At 42.0% G+C, this 27610-nt stretch overlaps 2 protein-coding genes across 5 annotated transcripts in view; both read left to right on the top strand.

Moving 5' to 3' along the window:
- Window positions 1–4748, top strand: part of LOC109622057 (E3 SUMO-protein ligase RanBP2) — a 39280-nt gene extending 34532 nt beyond the window's left edge. For all 3 annotated transcript variants that reach the window (XM_029878068.2, XM_062856366.1, XM_062856365.1), the window contains 4 exons: window positions 1298–1440; window positions 1503–2275; window positions 2456–3289; window positions 3560–4748. In XM_029878068.2, coding sequence (XP_029733928.2) covers window positions 1298–1440; window positions 1503–2275; window positions 2456–3289; window positions 3560–3867 — 2058 coding nt within the window. In that variant the 3' untranslated portion in view covers window positions 3868–4748. The remainder of the gene's footprint in view (window positions 1–1297; window positions 1441–1502; window positions 2276–2455; window positions 3290–3559) is intronic.
- Window positions 4749–10158: 5410 nt separating this feature from the next.
- Window positions 10159–27610, top strand: part of LOC109405048 (MYND-type zinc finger-containing chromatin reader Zmynd8) — a 32864-nt gene continuing 15412 nt past the window's right edge. The window contains exons 1-6 of one of the 2 annotated variants that reach the window (XM_029878085.2): window positions 10159–10498; window positions 20373–20612; window positions 20796–21778; window positions 22093–22365; window positions 24874–25048; window positions 25118–27531. In XM_029878085.2, the coding sequence (XP_029733945.2) occupies window positions 20381–20612; window positions 20796–21778; window positions 22093–22365; window positions 24874–25048; window positions 25118–27531 (4077 nt within the window). In that variant the 5' untranslated portion in view covers window positions 10159–10498; window positions 20373–20380. The remainder of the gene's footprint in view (window positions 10499–20372; window positions 20613–20795; window positions 21779–22092; window positions 22366–24873; window positions 25049–25117; window positions 27532–27610) is intronic. The other variant, XM_019678037.4, reaches the window with a different exon arrangement.

Raw genomic sequence — 27610 nt, 5'->3', positions numbered from 1 at the left:
CTTCCAAACATCTGCTCTGTTTTCTCAGCAGAAACAGCAGCGATTTTTCGAGCAATATCTCTACCGAGCGATGTTCCAATTCTAGTGGTTACTGATTCAGCGAGCGCATTGCAGGCTATTGAATCCCCGACAAACAAGCACCCATTTATACAATGGATACATAGCACGATAGAAGAACAAAATAAGGATGTTACATTTCTCTGGGTTCCTGGTCACTGCGGTATACAGGGTAACGAAAAGGCGGACGCACTGGCAAACCTCGGCCGGCAAAGTCGTCTGCTAACACCAACGTCACCAGCTGATGATGTACGTTTGTGGGTCAAAAACGTCATCTGGGACTCTTGGGCCCAGCGCTGGAATAGAGACCGTACATGTTTTGCCAGAAAAATAAAACCAACCGTCGAACGATGGGAAGACCTAACATCTCGGAGAGAGCAAGTGATCCTCTCCCGACTACGCACGGGTCATACTAGACTCTCGCACAATATGAGCGGAAGAGGCGATTTCAAAATACTCTGCGAAAACTGCAACACCCACAACTCTGTTGAACATTTCATCGTTAACTGTCCGACCCTAGAAGACCTCCGTATAAAACATAATATTACGTGCATCCAGACAGCACTCAGTCCACAAAAAACTGGACAAACCGCTTTACTAGACTTTCTAAAGGATGCAAAGCTATTCGACGCTATATAGCTAAAACTACAACCTCGACAAAACCTATGACGACCCCAGCAAGAATAAGGATAAGAGATGGATACCGGAACAACTACAGAAATTTATTCGAAATTTGAAGCCTTTGCTTTGAAACAAAATCCCATCTGGACTGAGAGTTTTGTAAATGAAATGTAGCAGTTATCATTGCCAGCTTCCCTTCCCCCTGACTATGAATCAGGTTTCCTTTCCCAAAATACCCTATCCTCACTTAGCACAGAGATGAACCAGCCTAGGGCTGAAAATCTCTTTAATAAAGAAAAAAAAAAAAAAAAAAAAGGGGAGCGGGACATTTGGCATAAGGTCGTTTGGCATAAAGCCACTTGGCATAAAGCCATTTAGCATAACGGTCATTTGGCATAATGGACATTTGGCATAATCGAAATGCACCCTTCTTTATTACGCCAATTATTCATTTTGCCAACTGACCGTCATGCCTTCAACCTTCACCAAATTCATTCGAACAATTCCTCCAATCATCTTTTACAACAGAGTTGTGCAACTCAAAATCTATCAGTTTTGGTCCAAATCAATCGGAAGAGAGCAGGGCAGAACAACAATTTTATCTTTTATATTTGGCTAGGTTGATGTTAAAACTGGCGAAGAAGACGAGGATGTACTGTATTCGCACAGGGCGAAACTGTATCGCTATGTAGACAAAGAGTGGAAGGAACGAGGCATTGGTGATGTTAAAATCTTGAGACATAAAACCAATGGCAAACTGAGGTGAATGATTGGGATGAAATTTAAAACTGTACCTTACAATAAATCATGTATTTTTATTTCAGAGTGGTCATGCGTCGAGATCAGGTGCTGAAGATTTGTTTAAACCATGCGCTGGATGCCGATATTCAGTATCAGAAGAAGGATGACAAGTCGTGGCTATTCGTGGCAAACGATTTCTCAGAAGGTGTATTCGAGGTGATGAATTTCTCGTTACGCTTCAAGAATGCCGAAATTGCCAACGACTTCAAGAGTGCAATCGACCGGGCCCTTTCAGGTGAGGCAACTACGATTCCATCGCCAGTGGCCAAGACGGACAGTGCACTCAACACAACGCTGGACTCCACCATTTCGACCCCGATCAGCAATCTGAACTTCTCCCAGCTGAGCGATATTTCGCTAAACGATAAGGAACTTCTTGACAAGTACAAACTGCCGGCCAATTTCTTCGACAGTCCCAAGCAACCGTGCCCAGGTTGTCGAGGTTGTGATCCGGACAGCTTTGTCTTTCCAATCTACGACTTCACTGTGAATAAGGACCTCTTGGACGAGAAACCGCTGCCAATGAATGTGACCGATGTAAAGCAGCTGCCCATCACCAGGAAAATTACGCGATCGCCGAAAAAAGTCAGCTTTTCCGAAACAAACGATGATCAGAAGGTGAACAACCTTTTTGGGTCGTTATCAACGGCGGGAACGGGAAAAACGGAAAGCAAAGCATCGCCATTTTCTATCAGTAATTTTGTGACGGCTGAGAAACAGTCGTCCGGTGGCACGCTTTTCGGAGGAGTAACGAAACCAGCGACGGAACAGTCCACCCCTAAGTCTATCTTCGGAGGTAAGTTCAGGTGGGGGGGAGAGTTGCATTCCAGTTGGGATTCCAGATGAGAATTATTATTATTATTATCTTTATTAAAGAGGTTTTCAACTCCCCAGTTGGTTCGCCTCTATGTATTAGTTTGTTTTCTTCGTTTGGGTCGTTACATCATTACATCACACATTCTAATCCCACCAACAGGTTTTGCATCCGCAGTCAGCTCAGGAACGCCCACCACTGGATCGATTTTCTCCTCTTCTCTCAATACAACCCCTAAAACCGCACTTTTACCTTCGCAAACGGACAAGTCTAAGTCTCCACTACTACAACCCTCGGTATTCGGTAGTGCAGCCCCCGGAGCCAATTTGAATAAATCAGCTGAAGGCGTTCAGCTCTTCGGTTCCAGTTTCGGACAAAACACATCCAGCACAAACATCTTTGGGGGAACGCCAACATCGACGACGAAATCAGAACCTGCTAGCACTACCACCCCCGCCAGTAGTACAACCGCGCCTGTATTTGGTTCAACCGGAAGTGCTGGTAGCATATTCGGTGGATTTGGTAGTAGCAACTCGACGCCGACCTTTGGATCACTTTCCACAAGCACAAGCGTTACCGGTGGGTTCAGCTTTGCTGATGCCGCAAAAGGATTTGACAAAAAATCCACCACCGCTGAGCCCGATCTGCTGAAAAAGATGGAATCGGGTGTGAGTTTTGCTGCATTGGCCTCCGGAACAGCTGGAAGTTTTCTGACCAAACAGAGTGCACCCAACAGCGGATTCGTTGGGTTGACGGTGAAGGAAGATATCTTCACCAGAATGGCCAACAAGAGCAAGAATGACAGTACCGGAGAGAATGACGACAAAGACGAAGCAGCCGGTGGAGACGATAATTACGATCCACATTATGAGCCTGCTATCCAGTTACCGGACGAAATTGAGGTGCGGACGGGCGAGGAGGATGAGACGAAGCTGTTTGGCGAGCGAGCCAAGTTGTACCGATACGATGCTGACACAAAGGAGTGGAAAGAACGAGGTGAGAAAAATCGATCAATGACAAGTTTCTTGGAATGGTATTTCCCAAACTATCCTTGAAGTCAAATAACATCGTTCCTAACGATCTGGGAGTATCACATGTAACGTAATGTTGTTTGACATAACGTTAGCTATTTTGCTTGATATCTGTTTGGCCTTTTTTCGTATATGCCAAAAGGGGTACTCCCAACCACCTTGTGCCAAATGGCACTAGTTTGGCTTTACAGAAAATAATAGGTACTTGCGATGTTTTCCAATTTCATACTCTCAGGTGTTGGTGAATTGAAAGTGCTGTACCATCCCGGCCGGAACAGCTATCGGTTGTTGATGAGGCGAGAACAAATTTTCAAACTTGTTCTGAATCACGCCATCACCAGCGACCTGCTAGTGACACCGATGAGCAACTCAAGCAAGGCATACGTCTGGGCTACCATGAATCATGCCGAAGAGGGACCCCAGCTGGAGCAGCTGGCTGTCCGATTTAAGGACGAGGACCTAGCCGGCACCTTCAAATCCGTGCTGGACCAGTGTCAAGAGAAGCTCCGACAGAAGCCGGACCTCGAACCGGACCAGGACTAATACAACGCCTCTGCTGGACGTGAGTAACCTTCAAAAGAAAGATAGTGATTATATGTATGTGTATAATTATTATATAATTGGCGATTATCTGGCAATTAGTTAAAGCGTGTTCGCCACATTTTATGTATATGTTTAAGTTCTTTCGCCGAAACCCTTCCAAATTTGTTTTTCGTTGACTTTTGGCAAGGATGTTCTGTTGCATGTCAGATCGAATCATGAAACCGTTTCACCGCAGAAGACACACATCCCAAACCAACGAGAAATGGAAGCCTTTCCTAGAATCACGTCGCAAATAATTAGAATTAGGCTCTACCGTACAACATATATTCTAAATATAAGAGGAAAAATAATTTGAAGTGACTACCATGCTTGGGAGCTTCAATTTGTTAAACCCCCGCCTATCGAAATCCCGCGAAGATGCAAAGAAAAGACTGACGTATAGCGCAAATACATAACCCCAGACCCAATAATGATTACAAAATGGTCTGTGCAAGCATGGCTTGACGGTTCACTTCAGGTTAGTTTTTTGACCGAGTAATGCTACTTTTTCGTTGGCAATCTTAATTTTTACCAAGCGACAACTACTACTCGCAACTTACGGTTATCATGAAAAATAGCGTAGCTTTTAAGCAAATTTCGTGTTATCCGAACGGGTTGTACAATTGGACACGTAACACTATTCATTGCGTTTTATCCCCGAAAAAGCAATACCTACCTTTGTTTTCGTACTGGTTCCGGTGCAGTTGTTTATTACTGATTTGAACCATTTCAGTTGTAAGTTGTGTTGTAGATTTTATTAGGTATCTAAACAGCGGAAAATAATATCCGACAGCAAGTTCTAATGATGAAGTTAATTAAAACCCAATTCAATGTAAGCTGAAGTATGCGTTCGTTTATGTTTGTCCGAAATTGTTCCTTGGGAGGTTATTTACAAAAAAATACCGGTGGCCTACGAATGCGAACTTTAAGCTATGATATCAATAATGCGCTTCGTTATTCGTCGTGTTGGCTCGGTAGCTTAGTTGGTAAACCGCTTGTCTAGCGTATAAGGGTCGTTAGTTTGAATCTCACCTGAACTGTGGTTTTTTTTCTTATTTTGAATATTAGTATTTCAGGTTTTTCTTTCTTTTCAAACAGTGTTTGAGCACTCTGAAGCATAAAGTTGATGTGTAATAATAAAAAAAAAGTTTTTGTGGGGGGTCCTAAAATGTGATGATTTCAAGCAACTTCGTGGCATCTCCGACAGCATCCATGATATTATTTTCGATGATCCAAAGAGCATTGGCCGATTTCCTCAAAACCACAAGACTTTCCTATAAGATTTGTCCGAGCATACCGCTAAATCAAAGAGGAAACTATAAAACAGTTGCACATACATACACATTAAGTTTTTTTTTTGTATTGATACAATATTTTTAATTTGTTTTCTTTGTGGTAGCTTCTAAGTGGATAAAGCAGAAGGGCTATTTTTCTTTAATTATCTCTCTGAATTCTGAAAAGATAACAATAGTTGCAATTCCGGTAAACAAAGTGGGACTCAGTTTCTTTTTATTGTCCCGTTTCTGCACCTCTCTTCCGGAACACGAATCCTTCCAGGGCTCCTCCTTGTTACATTAAAAGAATTTGTCCTTCAGATCATCATAAAATACCCATGTTCTCCGTTTTTCGATCTTCGACGTCCGAGTGCCATGGAAGGACCAAATACCTACTAAACTTAAATTAGGTCTTCGGAAGGACTCTAAGCTCAACTATAGTGCCCAGTTGAGGTACTGAAGTATCGCGGGTTCGACATCGTAACGCTGCAGAAGGTGTGTTGGACAGGATCCATGGTGCGAGCGTTCAAACAAGGTTATTATTCCATCTACCAGAGCTGCGGCAATACGCGCAAGCCGTTATGCAGAAACGCATAATAGGTTGGTTGCGAAAAGAATGTGTAGGTTGAGGATCAGAGGCCGATTATTCAACTGCAGCATAATCAACGGGGCCCATATAGCCGAGGCGGTAAACGCACGGGTATTCAGCATGACCATGCTGAGGGTGACGGGTTCGATTCCCGGTCGGTCCAGGATCTTTTCGTAAAGGAAATTTCCTTGACTTCCTTGGGCAAAGAGTATCTTCGTGCCTGCCACACGATATACACATGCAAAATGGTCATTGGCAGAGGAAGCTCTCAGTTAAAAACTGTGGAAGTGCTCATAGAACTGAAGCATAGCTGAGAAGCAGGCTTTGTCCCAGTGAGGACGTTACGCCAAGAAGAGAGAGAGAGAGATAATCAACGTTGCACCGTCCACACTCAGGAAGTTACTGATGATGACAACGACGCTTTCTACACGCAGCTCGACCACGAGTACGATTGCTGTTCGAGCCACGACGTCAAGACCATCATATGAGGTAAGCCGAGAGGAGAAATTCAGACCGATGAAAGTTAAGCGCCACCTCTGAAAACAATCTTTCGCAGCACCATCTTCCAACACAGCAGACGAAATCCCAAATCGACCACGTGAAAATCAGCTGATCAGATACTCAAGAGGTGATACCTCGGGTTATGTGGGTTTCGATCGTTCCGATCCACTACCTAATAACTCACTCTTTCTCTTCCTTACCTTAGCGGTACGCGGATTACTTTGAGAAGAGGGGACCGTACATGAGTACTCTCTATTAGTTAATGTTCCACCAGCTACCTCCTCAAGATGCCCTCTCTCCCCTGGAAGCATGGGTCCTGGTTAGTATTATAGGGAACCCGTTGGGCTCAAGCTCCCAAATGGAAAGAGGGGCAACTCAACTTGCTTTTGGTCGGCTCGCCATTTTCTATGTAATTCAGGTATGATTTGGGAGACCGTGGAAGTAACGGAATCCCACATCCTTTCAACATCGACTCTGACCACTGATGATGTTCAAACTGCACCCAAAACTCTCCGTAATCAACAATGTTCGGTATAGACGGCCGCCTCATCACAACCTAGGGTAATTGATACATCAACATGTCGCCTCACCATACGAGCAGAATTTGGAGGCTACGCTGCAGGACGAGGACGAGATCCATAAGGCCTCTCTAGAGAATTGGTGGAGTACAGTTAAAGCAGCCATTAACGACGCCGCTGGGAGCACCGTCGGGTACATGGAACAGGGTCGAAGAAACGACTGGTTCAATGAGGAGTGTAATGAGATTTTGGAGAAGAATGACACGCAGTGCGGGTGATCAAGCTGCAGCATGGCACTCGGCAGAACGTGGAAGTGGAAGCATCAGACCCGCCACTCCCGGGAGAAGAAACGCCGCCTGAAAGAAGCGAAATTCAAGGAAATTGAATTGCTGTGCCGTTCTCAAGAATCATGGCAAGTTCTACCAGCAGAAGTTCAATGCATCCCACAACGGTTTTGTGCCGCAAGTCGAAAGGTGTCGGTAGAAGGATGGGAGTCTTTTGGTGGACCAATATGAAGTGGTCAAAAGGTGGAAGCAGCACTTAAGCGAACACCAGAATGGTGCAGAGATCAAATGAAAATCACCTCATTCAAGTCGAGAATTCTCATCTCAATATTCGAGTCGAGCAAGCTTTCGAGCGATGTGTACTAAGGACGATCTTTGGCAGCGGGCAGGATAACGATATGTGGCGGAGAACAATGCATCATGAGCTCACTGCGCTCTATGGTGAATCCAGCATCCAGAATCCGGAAGGATACGTTGGGCAAAGCATGTTGCAAGAATGCCGGATAGCAACTCTGCAAACGTTGTGTTCGCGAGAAATCCGAATGGTACAAGGCAACGTGGAGCACAGCGGACAAAGTGGGCTGACCAAGTCGAGAGTGGTTTAGCGAGTGCAAGACTTTCCGGAGGTTTGAGAGAAGCGGGAGCAACAAAACATTTCTACTGAATTGACCAAGGTAAGCAAAAGGGAGGTTATCTAATACCATTCGCCATATTGAAAAACAAACCACAGCTGGCAAGTTTGTGTATGTTATTCATGTTCACTAGTGTGATGGCAAATACCATACGAGAAGGGAGTGCTGCAGAACATTTCAATGCTAAGTTATTAATTTTGAATGTTTGAGAAATTTTAGAAATTTCCGTCCTTTTTCATACTAACGCGAGTTGGATACTTTGGGCTCCATTTTCTCCAATGCCTACTTCTGTCGAATGTTACTGTCAGGAAATGGATCATTCATTTGCAATCAGCTACATTCACTTTCTGTTAACGCGCTTCAGAAACATCGTAGCAAAAATCATTGTCTGTAGCACTTTTTTTATTTTTGTTTTACCTGAAACTTTGTAGAAGAATGTGCTAGCGGAGCATCAATATTAAGTAAGTCAACAGAAAGCAGCAAACGCAACTCTCCACGGCGTGCATGTACTTTACATTCACCGCGTGGAGAGTTGCCTTCACAGCTCGCTCACGCCATCGGCATGCGTTTGCGACCGTAATGTTATTCGGCAAACTTTCAGATAAAACTATGAGGTTAAAGTCATCCATGTGTTGTTGTTGATAGCATTCTCCTGAACTGAGATAGTAGCAAGTGCATGTAACTCTTTGCAAATGAATGATCCCATTCCTGGTTACTGTTACGCTACTAGTCAATTGGTTGTATACTGATTAAAATATTCATATTTTTACAGCTTTTTCGAAAAAGACTTATATTTAATGGTAATCCATGGTTATGTGCACGCATTTTAAGAGACATAGCAGGCCAAGCTACATGACTAAAGAAGCGTGAAAACTTTAAAAATAAACGAAATAGGTAGGGATTCGACCATTTGGATAGGGGGCAGTTTCCGTTATAATTCAGTGAATTGTATATCAATGACTGTTTTATATCGGAAAATATCTAATGGTGCCACATTTTATTCCAAACCAGTCAACATACTGATGATTTCCAAATAGGTATACTACACTCATTGCACAATTATGGGTCACACACAATTATTAGTCACTTTCCACTTTAATAGATAAATACTAATTAATTGCAAGCTTTTGTTAGTTATTATTATTTTTCGCACATAAGTTGATTTGCTTTGTGTCACTATACGTATCGCACACGGGCTTATACATCAAAACATACATATTTTCAATACTTTTTTGTTCGGCGCAAAACTAGCTGTCAAAGTAACGCTTCGATTGTGAATATCGGACAGTGCGTGCGCTGCTTTCGTAAGCTCTGTAAAAACGAGATTTAGTGATTTTCAAGTGCGAAATGGTATCGTCACCAGAACAAAGGTATAATTTACGTTCTAAATGTAGAAATTCATGTGACTGTAGCTAATTAAAGCTTATTTCAGGCAAAATTTAAGTGACTCATTATTGTTCCAAGGAACACCGAAAATCACACAATTATGGGTCACCATTTGTGCAGCATAATATTGACAGTTCTGCGTACATGGGCATTGCATACTTTTAGGCGTTTATCGGTTGTTGTGTTGGAGAATTTGTCCCAATTTTGAAAAATTGATTTCAAATCGTGAAAACACGCTTCGTTAAGAGGTTTGAGACCAGTTTTGGATTCTACTATAGTTGATCTATCGAGAATAAGTGATCATTCATTGAAAAAATAGACAAAACATTATTTTTGAGCCGATTTCTCTTGAGTGACCCATAATTGGCAACAAATTGACCCATAACTGTTACACAGCCTATTTTGACCCATTATTGTGGTTTTCATTATTCACCAACATTTTAGTAATTTTCACCGCCTAAAGTGAATTTTACAAGCAGATTTTTATTTAAAACAATAAAAAGGGGTTTCAATGAAGAGAATATAAAATAAAAATAATGAAAGTGTTATTTTTGTATGAAAAACGATTCATATTATGAAATGGTTGTTCCTTGAGTGACCCATAATTGTGCAATGAGTGTAATTACTTTTTGTCAGAGAAAGGTAAGTAAAAAATAGTCTCTTTTCTATGTTTATTAAACCAACATGTAGGTATGTGGTGCCTCATTAAAAAAGAAATGCACAAACAAAAAATCCCTAAGCAAGTATCGCTAAAGCTGAAAACTTTATATTTTTTATCCAAGAACGATTCCCCTTTGTGCTCACACCGCCACTTTTGCGAACATTTCCACCTGAATCCTGCAGATGGCCCTCTTGTTTTATTTCCTCCGTTGTTTTGGATGGCGTGCGTGTGCAGTACGAAAAAAAAACGTCAAAACATACACCGCCGCGCACCAATACGCATGCAATTCATCGGTCACACATCCATACCGGTGGTTACTGCTCCGCATCGTATTTTCCACACCACGCTTGCTATGATGCCAATGATTGCCAAGTGTACGAACGGTACGAACGAAGCAGCAGCAGCACAGCATCGAAGGCGACGAGTTTTTCAACCACACACGTACCCCGTACTGACTGGCTCAGTAGGCCTAGTAGTCTGTGGCATGTGTAGCAACACCAGTTTATTCTTGGTCTTGGAGAGCTGCACAGCACACTCGACTCGCTGACTCGAGCGACTGGCGTACAGAGAAAGTTCACAGCTCGGTTTAGGCAACCTCTCTGCAGAAGTCCCAGGAGGAGAAAAAATCTTACCCGCAAAATTAGGCAGGAATGCAACCCACATTTGGACCGGAATCGAGCGGATACTGAACGTACGGAAGTGGAATCGTCAATTGCAGGTGGTGGTTCAGGGGCAGCCGGAAGGCAGGTGAGTGAACACTGCTAGATAACTTGGCAAAATTTGCATTATTACTTTTTCCTCTTTTGCTGGTTATGTCTCGAGTGTCCATTTTATGCTTCCTCGGAAGATGATGGCATCGGGTGGAATGAAAGATGTAGGATTCATTGGCTGGAGTATTCAGATCTTCGTTTGCGGAAAATTACACAACATGGAAGAAAACACTGATTCAACCGATTCCTTTTTTAGCAATGACGTTTTCATCAAAGCAATCCTGTAATTATAGGACCACCAATCTAGTTTGCTATGCTGTCATTTTTGTTGCTCGAAAGTTGATGATAATTTCATCGAAATAAGCGATAGCTGCTAGTACTAGTCGGAACAAATTTTGCTTGGGTAAGTGGTTTTATTCGTATATTCATTAAGCTTGGTACAATGGGGTAAAATGAATCGATTGAAACCCATTGCTTCCATTTTTGCATTCAGTTCGACGCCCAAGAGCGCTCAGTTCTCAGAACAGTCGTGAGATGGCGTCCGACCAGCGAGTTACTAGAGCACAATCGATTAGTATTGTTGTGATGACCTTGTGGGACCTCGCTACACTAACAATAATTGATAGTAGATTCAAAATAATAGTAATGTAATATTGAAGTTTTTTTAACTTTTCCTAAAGTAACAGCTTTGCTATTATATAATTTATAATCACGAACAGTGTTGCATCTTCATGCGTAATTTAATTGCATTCCAATGAAACGCAAAAAGAATATGGTTGAAGTTTATATTGCCTTTGTTTGTCGGTTCGTATGTGCTATACATATACAGAAAGAGGCCACTATTCAATGTACGAATTTATTTCATTTTCTTTCTAGGTTTGCGGCTCTCAAGGTATTTGTAATGTGTACATCATATCTACACACTGCCAGTTTTTTTTTAATATTAATCCATTATCTAAGAACTATTGAATCAAAACATCTTTTAATGAACTTATTCGATACAATGTATGGAATTTAATTGAAAAGATTGGAAAACGTTAATTTACACACCCTAAATGAAAGAACCAAATAGGTGCTTGTTTTATAAAAGTTACCAGAACTCCCTTTCTGAGAATTCCATTTTTTAAGGAAATCAATGTTTTCTATTTTTTCTATCTGACTAAGAAAAATCGGAGGAATCCAATTCTGAGAAATGGTTTTTAAGAGAATGTTATATACCTATGACGGTTCTATAACAATCCAGTGAAAACTATTACCCCCAATTTCAAGAGCCAGATTAAACCATTCACCAGAATTACATTCTCCAGGAACTATTTTTCCTATTAGGTTCTTGAAATCTATGCATTCTTCTTCAATACAAGTTTTCGGGGGAATGACACGCACTAAAATTCTAATTTTCAGCTCAATATTGTACGCAACACCTCAGTAGATGGTACGCAACACGTTCCGTTCGAAAACTCCAAAGGCGCGTTGCTCCTCTGCACGTAGGATCCATGCTCCGTGTCCACTATGGGGGATTCCCATACAAGCAGGCGGACAAAAATATTTTCATCATATTTTCGAGGATTTATTAGTATTCTGTATTGGTTAGGGGCCCATATAGCCGAGGCGGTAAACGCACGGGTATTCAGCATGACCATGCTGAGGGTGACGGGTTCGATTCCCGGTCGGTCCAGGATCTTTTCGTAAAGGAAATTTCCTTGACCTCCTGGGGCATAGAGTATCTTCGTTCCTGCCACACGATATACGCATGCGAAATGGTCATTGGCAGAGGAAGCTCTCAGTTAATAACAGTGGAAGTGCTCATAGAACACTAAGCTGAGATGCAGGCTTTGTCCCAATGAGGACGTTACGCCAAGAAGAGAGAGATTGGTTCGACTAAAATATATTGTTTATGAATATTTTTAAACATCACGACCAAGTTTTGAAAAGTGCGTATTTTCGATATGGTCAAATAACTGATAATATATAAAAAGTTTGAATTTGTTTTATTTTTTAAATTTTTATTTTGTTTTTTTTTTTTTGTACTTAAAATGATCAACACTATTGTGTAGTTACTTTCAAAAATGAATTCCAAGGAATTCCCTTGGAATGTTTGAGAATCGTCGTTTAATCTCAAGGGGTGCGCCCGGGCGGTCTCGTGCGAAAAAAACGCTAAATCTCCCAAGACCGCAATTTACCGCAGCATTTCGCATACAAAATCATTAGAGTAGGCCTAAAGCTTGACCATAAACTGATTTTGAGCCTGGGAATGTTTGGGAAAAAAAGATGCCGTTTATCAAAATTTGAATCTCATGCCTTTTTCAACTTCTTCTTCTTGTACCTTTTTTTCATGCAATGTTTCAATTATTTCACAAAACCACGTGTTTGTTGGAAAGTTTGCTTCATTATCTTACCAATGATGTATTGAAACCAATAGATAATGATATGATAATAATTAGAAAATATCGATTTGAAATTATGTGTTGTTTTTTTTTGCGAAAATTACATTTTTTAGCTTTACTCAACTTTGATACTCAATATCTTTGTAACTACATCACCTTAAACTTGAAATTCTAGATTTCTCTTAGTTTATATGTTTATTATCGATAGAAAGTTTCAGAACAAGCATTAGTGGAAGCCACTTTTCTGATTTTTGTCCGCCTGATATCCTATAGTGGCGCGGTGATTCCTCCCTGGACCCCTTTGTCATTATGTACTTTGTCTTCGACACCTTACTTACCTTACCGGTCAGGCTAAGGCCGGGGTGGCCTCTGCTGTACATAGTAGCCGCCTCCATTCCACTCGGTCCATCGGTGTGGACGTTGATGATGCTGTAGTTGAAGAAACGGCCCTTAACTCTCAACATGCACATCCTTGCATTGATCGGCTGCCACCCGATCACACGTTGTCGCATCTTGCCCAACACTATAAATCCTGTTCCCAGTTCATTGGTGGTGCCACAGCTTTGGTAGAAGGTAGCCGCTCGATGCCCGCTTTTCCACACTTTCTGTCCAGTCCAACAAAGTTCCTGCAACGCCACGATGTCGAAGTTGCGGGGATGTAGTTCGTCGTAGATTATCCTGTCACATCCTGCGAAACCTAGTGACTTGCAATTCCATGTTCCAAGTTTCCAATCGTAGTCCTTATTTCGTCGCGTGGGTCTTTGCCGATTGTATCGAGTCGTATTTTCTCCTATGTTATTCGCAATGGGGATTTTTACGGGTGGCTTATTGGGCCTACGCCAACACTCCTGTCTCGCCGGAGGGCCATCGTGCCAGTTCTGTTTAACGTCCCAACCAACACTGGGACGACCACGCTGATGGGGCTACCACCTTGGATCTAGCTGGGCGTGGTGCAGCGTTTCTTACTCAGCCGCTGGATGCCAGAACAGACGCTGTTTGAGCCGCACCTCCTTGGTGAACAGACACTCGGATCGTACCTCCTCAATCTAGCTGAAGTCAGAAGGACAACAGTGCCCAGGCTGCACTACCAGCTAAGCACACAACTCTTAGCACTTTGGATTAGCAATAATTGATTATTCACGAGGTGAAAAGTACGCAACAAATTCAGCTTCCGTTTTGTCTGCAACAAAAAATTTCGAGATCATGTCATTATCTGTTACCAGTAGGGATAAAGAGTATTGAGAGATTTGCACAAAAGTGCACGCGGCCTATCGCTTCCGAAAGGTACAGCCGCGGTTTTCACTCCCTGTTTACTTCATCCTTATGGGAAATAACATTGCGGCGTTTCCTACGGTGCGGCTGTTCCTTTCGAAAACGATAGACCGCGTGAACTTTTGTGCAAAGCCCTTTTATAAACATTTCAACGACCGCGCGGTGTTTACGTTTCAAGAAATCTGACAATAATCGTCGCACCTTCTTTGTTGCTTGTTTTGTGCCTCTTTTGTCTGACAATTCTCTTCACTGCACGGTAGGGTACGTGGGCACGTTGTATTCATGGCATTTCTACAACACCTGGCGGATGGCGAACATCTGGTCCGTTGTAACGGATTCACCCATATCCGACCTGTTATTGCCCCACGAACTCCCTTGCAATCGGTGATAGACGGCGGCATAAAATTTGAGAGGCAGCGCTCAATAGTGTGACCGCGCGGTAGGTCCCGCAATCCAACTTGTCGCCTTTTTTTTTGTAAATAGGGTATCGCGCCACTTGGGCGGTGGCTTCTATATTCGTCTGTTTTCCACTATAACTAAGTCAATTTTGAACCAATTGACTTAAAATGTTGTACACGGGTAAATACTATACCTATCTCACTGCATTCCAAGAATTGTGTCAATTGGTCAAATTTGACTGAGTTATAACGGGAAACAGACGAAAATAGAAGCCACCGCCCAAGTGGCGCGATTCCCTAGGAAACACGATACCTTCTAGCCATGCCTCCGGTAATAGTTCCTGCTTCCATATCTTAGTAATGACCCAGTGCAGTACCTATGGTAGTACTATCACCAGTGCTTCTCAACCGTATGTTAGAAGCGCGCTAGGTAGTTGATCTGCATCAGTGGCTTTGTTGTTTTCAACCGGCCAAACTTTTCCTCAATCTCTTGGACGTCAGGAGTCGGCGTCTTCTGTCTTGCCCAACTAACATTTTCAGCGCTATAAGCTTCAGTCATTTGCTTTCTGTTGTGTAACAATCGGATTGAAGCAGTCAACGCTGAATAAAAGGGAAGCTAGTCAAATTTAAACCATCAGGGGTTCTCAAACTTTTCTCGCCTGCGACCCACTTTTGATTGTTCTAGAATATGGCGACCCACCAGCACGTTTTTTCATAACATAAGTCGGTTTAGAAACTTTGAACTGACTTTTTGTGTAAACACATTTATCACTTTGATAAGTTTCGATAAACTTACGTTACGTAGCATTTAATCTTGCAAAAAATGTATCCATAATAGAACTGCGATGTTGATGGGGATTCGTAAAATTAAAAATTATAAACAAGACCCTAGGTACCCTGTCTGCAAGCAGATGTTGATCAAGAGCAGCACCAAGGGCGTATCTAATGGACGAATTTCTTGAAATCCTTAATTTTAATTGCTGCATTTGGTGCGTAAATCTTACTGAAAATCCAAACTGCAAGCATTGAATTGAGATTTTTTTTAGAGATCAAGGAAAATCTGAAATTTCTCCAGAATCCTCAACCTTCTAGTCTAATCTAGTCTAAACATACATTTCACGAGAATCTTAAACCTTCTAGTCTAGTCTAGTCTAGTCTACATATACACAGCCATTCATTGAAAGAATCCTGGAAAATGATAGAATCGACTACTTCCATCATTTTTCTTGTCAGTATTAATGATTGCAGTACATCAGAGATGTCACGAGAATATTAAACCTTCTGATCAAAAACTTATAATTTCAGAATCGATTTCAGAATGCAGATAGAAGTTTGAATATTCACAATTCAAACCAAGACAGTTACAAAAAATGAATTTCAATAATAAGAATCCTTACGTCTAGGAATAAATGAATTTTGCAAGAGATTATTTGTAAATTAGATAAACAATTGTAAATTAGGTAACAATCAATTACAACAATTGGAAATTATGCTAACAATATCATTTAACATAAATTAATAAAGACTTTGATTATAATATCGCCCAAGCCTTCGCGACCCACCAAAAATCAGCCCACGACCCACCAGTGGGTCGCGACCCATAGTTTGAGAAACGCTGCATAAGCTAATACACGGCTGCTAAAAAAGCACCATACAACTACCAAACTTAGTTTTTTTTATATCAATCATAATTATCACTGGGGCTGCATTTACTGCACTCTATTCCAACTCCGGGAGATTTCCCGGAAGATGTGAACTTGAAAAAATCAAATATGATTCCCCACGAACAAAACAGCTGCTACTATATAGTAACTGACAAATCCACAAACCAGCAGCGCTTTGAAGACCGTTATGCGATATCACTACAGCTAGAAGCTGTAATAAAGAAACTGTTGGTATACCAACACGGCTTGTCGGATGTAAACATAATGTCAAAACAAACTTTAAGCGGGATACATACTACACAAATACTTTACAGCTATCCATCTCTGCGTTGTGAAACTATTTGGGTTGCTTTTATTGCACTTTATTCCAACTCCGGAAGATGTGCAAATCGAATAAGAGTCGTAGCTGTTTAAAGAACATTCTCTCAGCTAGAAGCTGTGACGAAGAACCTGTTGGCGCAACGACACAGCGTTCGATGTTAACATCATGGCGTTTGACGTTTCACAAGCTTTTAGAGCAACATTAACGGCGGCTACTATTCGAGCAACCCGCGCAGCGCTAGCATTTTGACTTAACCACCCTTTTCCACACCGGTAGCAATCAAATTAGTCACCTTGATTCGTATCGGGAGGGCTGTCATATTCCCATATAATTTTTAGCAGCGCAACTGTCGCGCTACTATATTTGGTCACCCACCCATAGCGCTACTATTTTGCGAGCGCATCCAGCAGCGACCGGTAAAGTTTGCTGCAATGATGGAGGGCTGCGCTAGATGGAGCGGGTAAGGTTTCTTGTGGCACAATTATAAAGCTAGACAATTATACTCCAGACATAAAACAAAACGGGCTTTTTTTCTATGCTATTTATATATAGTAGTGTGGCAGCGAGGACATCATCGGGACCAGCGGGGTTCGATTCCAAGTAGCGGCAAGTACCGTCCCTACACAGTAATGGATCACACACAGTTACGGATCATTTTGATGTTTAAAGCTGGAGGGCTTGCATAAAAGCTTCCGTCCATATGTACAACACAGTAACTCAGCATCAAGCCGTATTGAGGACGCTTTGTTGACGTTTACATTCACAATAAATGTTAGTTGAGTGGTGTATAAAAAAAGGCATTCTTCGCAGACTTTCTCAGAGATTCCTCCAGGCATACGTCGAGTGATTTCCACAGGAATTTCTCGAAACATTCTTTAAGTAACTTTATCGAAGACAGTTCAATAAATTGAAACTAGAGAAGTCTGTTCAATAATGCGACATAACTTTTCTCCAACGATTGCATTTAGTATTTCCATTACAAATCTCTAGTATAATTTTAGTAGGATTTTCTTTAAGATTCTAACATTATTTCCGCCAGAGTTTTCCTCCACCAAAACTCTGATATAACATGGCTATCAGTGAGATTTTTTCCAGCTCCACTAGGATACTTTCTCATAGTTATACCCAGAGCCAAAACTTCCACAATTATTGTTTTTCTTCACTCTGACTTAAGCGTTAAGGCATGTTTAACTATATGGGTAAGTCTAGCTTTCCGGTTGAGCCGAGGTGAAGAAGTCGGCTCTTAAAGGATTGATGGGAAAAGTTAAATTGCTCAATAAACTGTGGATCAAATTATCACTTAATTTACAACTTCGGATAAAGTGAATTTAATATGGATAAAATACCGAAAATACTTTCTTGAAAAATATGTTAAATTTTCAAGATTAGAGAAAAGTCAGTTTCAATTTTTTCATAGATGCATCAACTATAGGGGACATTCGCCTCTAAACTTTCGCTCTATTTGAGATTTTAAATACTTGAATTGTAATCAATAAATGAACAAAACATTAAACAATCTGGCACAAAAAAAAAACAAATTTGGCCAATTGAGCATTTGAATAGCTCAAGCACTCGGGCTGTTTATGATGAATGATGTTTTTGATGCACATTTAATTTTTCACAACAGTCTGCTCTTCGTAAGGTTAACTTAACTGTTTCGCTTAACACATTCAAAGTGAGAAAATTGAAAATAGGATAATCCCTAGGGATGCTCATCTTGCACAGCTCTACCCTAAGATTCCATAAGCGTTGCTGCAACAATCGGCTGATTTGTCGTCGTAAACACTTATCCCTGTTCAAAGTATCTAAATACCAAGGTAAGAGATTCCCGCTAATATTCACGGATTAGTGAGAAAAGGAAAAAAGCAAAAAATAGTTATGAAGTTTGCGCTGATTTGTATGGGCACATCACTATTTAGCAATCTTTCTTAAGAAATTAAGCACTCCCATCTTAGAAGCTATTATTTAATTGCATCTGACTGGATTAAATGTGACCTCCATGCAATAAAACAGAAAATATCGCCATTTGAAAATCGGTAACAATTTTTTTTTAATTGATTCTAAACATATTTTTTAGCATTTAGAAACATCCAAACTAACAAAACTTCACAAACTTTGCTGAAATAATGACATTTTAGTGTAAAAACACCAACTTTTCATAACTAACGCAGATGTGTTGGTGAGTCTCATTTTTGACATTTACGGGAATCTCTTACCTTGGTACATATTTATATACTTTGATCCCTGTTTTACAATTTTTTCTACATCAAGTGCCACCAACACATACTTGCGATTCGGTTCTACTATAGACACTATAGATTCCATAGACTCGCGGAGACATGGTTGAGAAATTAAATTTTAGTGTGTTTTATCGTCAATTTAGAGTGTACCGAGCAAATATGACGTCACGCAATCCATTGTCGCTATTGAAATCGTGACGTCATGCTCGTTTGGCTACACGAACTGACAGTTCGTTTGGCTACAGTTGTCTTCGTCTCCGCGAGTCTATGGAATCTATAGTGTCTATAGGTTCTACTCGTGTTATACACTGAAATAATTCCAAGAGCCTATTTTATCAGACACTACACGTACATTGTGCCCGTAGTCTGACACGTTCACGTTAAATGAATCGTTATACGTATCACAACATTAACAGTTCCGATTGAAAAGCCTTCTAATAAAACTCAATGACTCTTGCGCATATCGGAGTAATATGCACATAACACGATCGACACATTAGCTTTGCATATAACTTTGGCCGGCTGGAAAAGCAACATTGGCAGCTAAAGTGGAATACGTTTTGCAGAATTTCGCAATTCCAATAAGTGAGCTTCATGATCGTGCGGCTAGCGGCGTCGGTCATTTAGGCGTTGTGATTTCGATTCCCGCTCCAGCCCAAGGCAACTTTTTTTTCAAAATGTGAAGGATATTATTGGAGATGCATATACATTGGCGCACCCAGCCCACATGATAGAAGCAAAATGCAAGACACATAACATTATAATGGCGATCTGAGAGTCATACCACATGCGTCGCATATAACTCTCACTTCCCATTTTCAACCTACGATTAGATTCATATGTTATCCCAATAGTGCAGTAATATAGGACTGACATATAACTATGATCGGGGGAGTTGGCTCAGTGTAGTCGATACCATTTTTTTGTGTACACTGAGCCAACTCCCCCGATCATAGTTATATGTCAGTCCTATATTACTGCACTATTGGGATAACATATGAATCTAATCGTAGGTTGAAAATGGGAAGTGAGAGTTATATGCGACGCATGTGGTATGACTCTCAGATCGCCATTATAATGTTATGTGTCTTGCATTTTGCTTCTATCATGTGGGCTGGGTGCGCCAATGTATATGCATCTCCAATAATATCCTTCACATTTTGAAAAAAAAGTTGCCTTGGGCTGGAGCGGGAATCGAAATCACAACGCCTAAATGACCGACGCCGCTAGCCGCACGATCATGAAGCTCACTTATTGGAATTGCGAAATTCTGCAAAACGTATTCCACTTTAGCTGCCAATGTTGCTTTTCCAGCCGGCCAAAGTTATATGCAAAGCTAATGTGTCGATCGTGTTATGTGCATATTACTCCGATATGCGCAAGAGTCATTGAGTTTTATTAGAAGGCTTTTCAATCGGAACTGTTAATGTTGTGATACGTATAACGATTCATTTAACGTGAACGTGTCAGACTACGGGCACAATGTACGTGTAGTGTCTGATAAAATAGGCTCTTGGAATTATTTCAGTGTACTCAAACAAAGACTGAATCCCGAGCTATATAAATCCTCAGTAAAATTAAAGAATTTCATGAACCTGGAAAAGAGCTGATTTTTTAACTTTACATCATAGGTACAGCCATGTCTGCCATCAATTCGGATACCGGTAGCACTGTACCGAAGAGCTTACCGGCGCAGGTCTCCACCGGATCCATGATTGATTGTCGGAATGTGTATAAAATATCGCCAACAAAACCGGTCATCCCGAACGCCCAACAGCAGGATATCGTCAAAATAAGGATCACTAAGGATGACAGTGGCAATGGATTTGGTTATACCAAGACAATTGTCTCTAATACCCAATCGACAGAAGGTAATAGATCCCTAAGCGATAAGGATAAACAACTAAATCTGGGTGAACCATGGGGTAAACAAAGCACCATCAGAAGTTACTTTGCCAGGAAGCCTTCGTCTATTTCAGCAGGAAACCCTCAACGCTCTGAGTTCAGTAATGAAACTATAACAAAAAGCAATAAGAATTTTAACTTTGTTTCAGGTAAAACTGACAACAGAATTGCACCACAAACAATAAATATAAATTTAGCACAGCAACCAACAATTCAAATGAAAACTCCCCAGAACAAAATAGTGTTTGTCAAAATGATGCCAAAAATGCCCCAAAACGGCCCACAAGTTGTGGCGGCTTCGGCTTCTAGGAGTAGTATTTCGCCCACCACATTAGCGGTGGCTCGTAGTGTTCAAGGTCTGCGACCTATTGCACATGTTGGTTCTCCCCCAAAATCTACTATTATATCGGACATATCGACGACACCAGAGAAACCGAAATCCACCGCATCCAAGGAAATTGCGAAAACTGAAAGCGATACTTCGCTGTCTTCAAATTCAACTCTGACGACAGTTACGTCTTCTTGTTCGTTCACTACCACTACTTCAACGGAGAGCGAGATCTTCAACAACCAGCAAACCAGATCTTCATCTCCGCCGGTTGATGACAAAGAATTGGATCAACCAACGGAACCTAACTCCCAAACAACAGAAGAAAATGAACAGCACGACGATCCGGACGACAGTGCCAGTATCGGAAATGTAAAAATGTCCCGGGAAATGAGGTGTCTCAAGGCGTCGCAGAGCAGTTCTAAGATTCTCACGGAATTCATGTTGAATTCGTCGTCGTCGGAGAAGTTACGGAAGCGCTGTCGCTCCCGTGGCGAAGGCGAGGACAGCCGCAGCTGTGGCAGTCTGACGCCAACCTCGCAAAAACGGTATTCAGTTTCGGGCCGGGAAGACGACATGGACATGGACGAAAGCAAAGGCAGTCCATCGTCGAATGCGAAGCGTTCGGGCATGCGCTCGGCCAATGCGGAGTTTTCAATGAAGCAAAAGAAGTTCCTCAGCAGCATCCACCACCAGAGCGACGGGTCGGACAACTCCGACAACGAAGGGGAACGGTCGAATGCGGCGGCGACCAGGAGTGCTAAGAAAGGAGTGGAAATGCCAGTCCCTCCGCAAGCACCGAAGGTATGTACTTCGAAGCATTGTAATAAAATGTTTATGGGTTTGAAACTTTACTATACTCTACTATCTCTTGCCTTTCGTATCATGCGGGCGTAAATAACTTCATGTCTTACCTCGAACTATACAGTAAAATTATCCGTAAGCATTTTCAACGTCCCATAATAACTCAAAGAGAAAATTGTTTTATAGAAATCTATGACTGCAATTGCACCCAAATTGTGCTCATTTTTTTACCGATTGAGCTGCTGAAAGCCAATGCATGGCACCGGTTTTATTCAGTTGTGTAACAATTGAATATAATGATTCTCTTCTTCTAGCTCGGATGGGACAAGTTCTGCTGGCGGTGCAAAACCTGCGAACCGGGCCTGGAAACCTGCTCCGGGTGCATACGGTGCTTTCATCCGGTGTGCCTGAAAATGAGTCCGGCCTTCTTTGTGGTGGAGAAAAAATGGAACTGCCCCGAGTGTATCAAGGCGGATGCCCTGGCCGACGGTGCTAGCGATAAACATGCAAAGGACATCAAACTGAAACAGGACAGCCTGACCGTATCGCTCAAGTTTACGATGAAGCGGATGCAGCAACTGAAGGGGGTGAGTGGTAATACCTTTGCCGTGGCATAGTAATATGTATTAGATTTTTAAATGATTCAGCACTTAAACACTAATATTTTTACTGTTAGATTCTTTATGTCCTCATAGTGTACCTACGATCAGGGAGGTCTAAAGATCAATTAGGGGTCCCTCATTCGGATTAACCTTCACGTACCCGACCCCCGACAACTCGTTTTCAAAATGCTAGCGATACTTCAATTTTAATTCGATTTTTTTTCAAGTCACCCTCAATTGATCATAAATTGGTGCAAGTTTATTACACTCAAGTGGCCATGTAACACCGGAAACAAGCCGGAGATATTCCGACCAAAATGGCTAAAAGTGATTATTTCACCTGTTATTGTGTTTGAGAGGCTCCCACGTAACCTGTTCCAGGTGTTCCGCAGCGGCCATATCAATTGATACATATGGCAGTCCATCTTTTCTGCCCCATTCTTTTAAAATCATGAAGATTAATACGTCGCACGGCATGTTTTGGCTGCAAACCAGAAATGTCCTCGATGAAGCCCCCGTGGAACCTGTTCCATATTAGTTGATACAGACTCCAGTCTATCGTTTCTGACTCATACATTCGAAATCATGAAGATTGATATGTCGCACTGCGTGTTTAGGTTGAAAATCAGAAGTGTCCCTAATGATACCCTGCGGAACCTGACACTGTGTTCCGGATGGGTCAACTTATTCAAATCTGATTATCGCAGTTGTGCTTCATTGTTCGCAACAAAATTTTTGATAAAAATCGACAGTTCGAACCCAATAACACACGAAATAATCACTGGCAACTCGCCTGACCCCGGTACAATCCGGAATATCTCCGGAATCGTACCGGATATCACATGGCCACTTAAGTATAATAAACTTGAACCCATTTATCATCGATTAAAGGGCGACATAAAAAAAATCCAAGAAAAAATCGGATGGAAATTGAAATTCAAGCACAAAATGAGTTGTCGGGGGTCGGGTACTTGAAGATTAAAGTCGCAAAGGCGTAAAGTTGTTTAAGATAGAGTCTTTTATCATAACGGCCATTTGGCATAAGGCTTTTTACGGCATCATCAGCATCGACAGCCCGGATATTTGGCTCGAAATTTCAAAGTGATAATTCTCCGCCACCAAAGCGAATATTCGCATGAAAAAGTGTTATCCCATATGCTCACTCGCAGTGATTACGATGATACTTTTTCTGCTGCGTTGCTGCAGAATTGGGTGTTTTTTATCACTTCAAAAACGCGAGGTAAACAATCATTGAAAAGCAAACCTTCAATGATTCGTTTGAAAGCTTAGTGATGCATCATGACACCATAACATGAAGAACAGCCAATCAGAGGAAGGGATATAGGGTGACGAAGGGTATTATCGGCAGGTTTGTTCTCTTCGTCATGGGGGGTTTTTGTGGGCCGAATTGTCTGAAATTTGGGCATATAACTCAGTTTGGTTGGGAAGGATTTGAAGCCAACTCTGAGACCATCAGGTTTCAAAAAAAAAAACCATGACGAAGAGAACAAAACTGCCGACAATACGTAAGTTTCCCTAAATATGGTTTAAAAATATATTTATATTTATGGCTTTATGCCAAACGATTACGAGATAATGTCAAGCGACCTTCTGCCGCATGGGCTTCTTTCCTAGTACATCAGTTGTCACTGCCCATTTATAAAAACTTGAAATTTGATTAGTAAAAAAATATAAATTTCTAAGCGAAACTTTTCAAATTATCGCTATCTTCTTCCCATTTACAAAATTTTGAATAATATTAAAAATAATTGAATATTTTGTAAATGATTTGCTTAAAGTAAATAAATTTGGATGTCATTTGATAAATAGAGCAACTTTGCAGAATAATATAAATATTTACATTATATCGAATGGCAAATGCGTAAAATATTTCATACTATGAAAACTATCCTCTATGGTCCTATTGAACACACGTGCTTTTGCCGCCTCGGCCTATTATGCCCTATTGATCCTCGAGAACACACGAGGGAAGAAAAAAAAACAAAAAAGACCGTCGGCCATCACAAAAAAGAAGCTATTTGCAAACGCTCTAACAGGGACATGAACGTCGATAGATATATGAAAACTTCATAAACTCTAGAAAACTGTCTTCAAAATTATCTAGTAATCGATCGCATAAAGCATGAATCAATCTTTACATCTTTTGCTATACGTTTGTTTGATTAGTCGTAAAGGTATTTCTATCATTTCAATGCAATGAGGTTTACTTTATGAACGGATTTCGTTTCCTCAGATACACACACATGCAACGATTTATTGCGAGATAACATTGATCCTGAATGTGTTTGTTGCATTACCACATTCAAACGCCCGCGTGTACCAAACAAGCCCGATGAAAACCATCAAAACACACACACCAATGTGTACTTATTGCGCTCGCATTACTTTACCTCAAATCCGCGAGATGTCATTGCATGCGTTTGAAGGAACAATATGTAATAATGTGTAATCCGATAACGATTTCTTCCCCAGAGTTCAATTCTAAATCCACTGGATAGAGAGAATTTTCCCAACTACGATGGATACGTAACAAAACACATCGATCTCACAACCTTGCAGAACAACATTGTAGAACACAAGTATCAAACTACGGAGGCGTTCCAAGCTGATGTGAACTGGATTCTTCACAATGCTTCGATTTATCCTTGTAAGTGAAAAGTTGTTAGCAAGTAACTACATTAAAACTATAACTAAATTATTGTTGTTTTAATTACAGTGAACAGTAAACTGCTTTCGATAGCGAAGGGCTTGATTAAGATTTGCAAGCAGGAAATCAACGAGATCGAAGCCTGCAACGAGTGCTACTTCAATGCCAACACGTGTAAAACGTGGTTCACCGAAGTTTGCAGTAAGCCTCATCTGCTGGTGTGGGCCAAATTGAAAGGTTTTCCCTACTGGCCGGCGAAGCTAATGTCGGTGAATGTCAACCAGTTGGCAGATGTTCGCTTCTTCGGTGATCACGACCGAGCCTGGGTGCCTATCAAGGAATGCTTTCTGTTCTGCGATAAGGATCCCAACACGAAGCTGCAACGGCGAACCAATATGGCCGAATGTATGCGAGAGGCTGATACGTACATTTCCAAGCTGAAGAAGAAATTCGGGAGCTTCAAGTATGCGGAATTTAGGACTCCTTTGGAACCGGGAAAGTTAGACGAGCACCTGGAAGCGATGCTTCCAGGAGTGTTACAGAAGATAGTTGAAAATGGAGATTCTCAAAAGGCCAAGTTAATGCTCAAGATAATCAAAACGGCCGATAACTTTTTGTCGGTTTCGCCCGTGTCGCCGAATCCTCCAAAAACTTCTACCCCAAAGGCCCGCCAGCGAGAAAGTATGTCTCCAGAGAAAGTGAAAGAGATTATTTTTGGAAGCCCGAAGGATAAATCAACTGCAGAATCGAATTCCTTTGAAGTACCCGCTTCCAAAAATCGATCCCAGTCCACTCAAGTCAAAGAGGAAATCCGGAATTCAATCTCTACTCCAGATCCTATCACTAGCTTGGCGGCCAAAATTTACGCCACAAGGAAGCGCAAAAGTATAAGTGCTAGTAATGATGAATCAAAGCCGAAGGAAGTAAGTCCGGAGTCGGCGTCGCAAGAGCCGCGAAAAAAGAGCAATCGAATAAGGTCGAGCCTCGCAAGCAAACCCAAGGATGAAGATGGTAGTAGCTCCACTGCTTCTGAGCCGGCGCCGGTTCCAAAATGCTATTCCGGTAAGAAACGTAAATCTAGCACTCCGGTGGTGGACGTGATCAAAGAACCTAAGCAGAGCAAGATTGAATCCGTAGTGCTACAAAGAGAATCGGACAGCTGGAAAACTGTCCCATCTGGCAAAAAAGCTAAACTAGCCTCGGAGTCAACCGAAAGCGAGGGGGAGAAAGTGGAGACGACTAAAGAAGTTGAGAAAAAGGAGGACCCTAAACCGGAAACTAGTGATAGCTCGGTTCCCAAACCGGATGAGAAAGATCAACAAGAGCCACCGGCGGCTGCGACCAGCGCTCCGGTTGAACCTGAAGTCGCCTCAAAGGTAGATGAACCACAAATACCAAAGAGCGCTGAGCCACCTGGTACTACCAACAAGTTGAATCTACTGCCATTGATTCCACTAGCGGCAGATGAAATTAAAACGGAACCAACCGAAGAGGAACCACCACCCCCTAGTGAACCATCCGTTGCTGATCATGCAGTAGAATCGACAACTGCTAACACTAGCAACGGCTCTGTCACCATTGCTACAAATGCTAATGATAGTTCTTCTACAAATGCGTCCCTACCATTGCTACCGATAAAATCAGAACCGGTTTCCGACGATGAATCGTCGATAGGTACTGCTACCACAAACCAAGCTCCCCCACAACCTGCTAAACAACAAACAGAAAATCCGAATCAAGTTTTAATACGTACTAGCAACAGGATCATGGTTCGAAATATCAATCAACTCACTAATCAGACTGCGCCCAGAGCAAATGCAGTGTTCAACAACAACGGACAACCCGTAGTTCTAACTCCCGTAGATAAATCAAAAGTTCCGCAAAAGATTACACCGAAAGCTCCAATAATCATCCATGCGAAAGCCCGTAAGCCCCCTCTTATGCAAACAGCCGCCCAAAGCCATCCGGTAGCGATCAAGAGAACTACAACTGTTCCGGGACCATCCGGAACGAACACTTTCCCCGCCGGTAGAAACAGTGGTAGCATGATGCATATGGTTCACATTCCAAGTCCGCTTCCCATGGCGGCTAACGATCTAGCTGGACGATCTGACCAACCCAATGGAGGTTCCGCAGTGCCACAGCAGCAACCATCCACCACCAATACCACCCCGGTCAGCAGCAATGAACCTACCGGTAACAATCCAACTCCAAATCAATCCAACCCTGCGCCGACGCCGCCGATGACTAGCGGCGAACAACCATCATCATCGTCGTCAGCGGCGGGTGGATCGGCTGAAGGAGATCATATGATGGCCGGATTCATCACGCCCAGTCTCGCGGCGGCAGTGACGGAAACTATTGTCTCTACGCCTCCGAAGTTGCACTCGCGGCCGAGTGGCGCCTTGCGCTCCGAAGGAGACTGTGTTTACCCATCCGGGGCTGGCCCCGTGTCGCAAATATTGATAAACAATTCCTACAAGGTGAGTAACTACCAAACAAAAGATTTATCGATTTCTGAGTAAGGTCAACTTAGTACCTGAGTAGATATTTTTCTCGATG

This window comes from Aedes albopictus, chromosome 3, assembly GCF_035046485.1.
Source record: "Aedes albopictus strain Foshan chromosome 3, AalbF5, whole genome shotgun sequence".
In the NCBI taxonomy this organism is placed as follows: domain Eukaryota; kingdom Metazoa; phylum Arthropoda; class Insecta; order Diptera; family Culicidae; genus Aedes; species Aedes albopictus.
The sequence above is the reverse complement of the archived record's forward strand: the minus strand, read 5'-3'. Positions and strand labels throughout refer to the sequence as shown.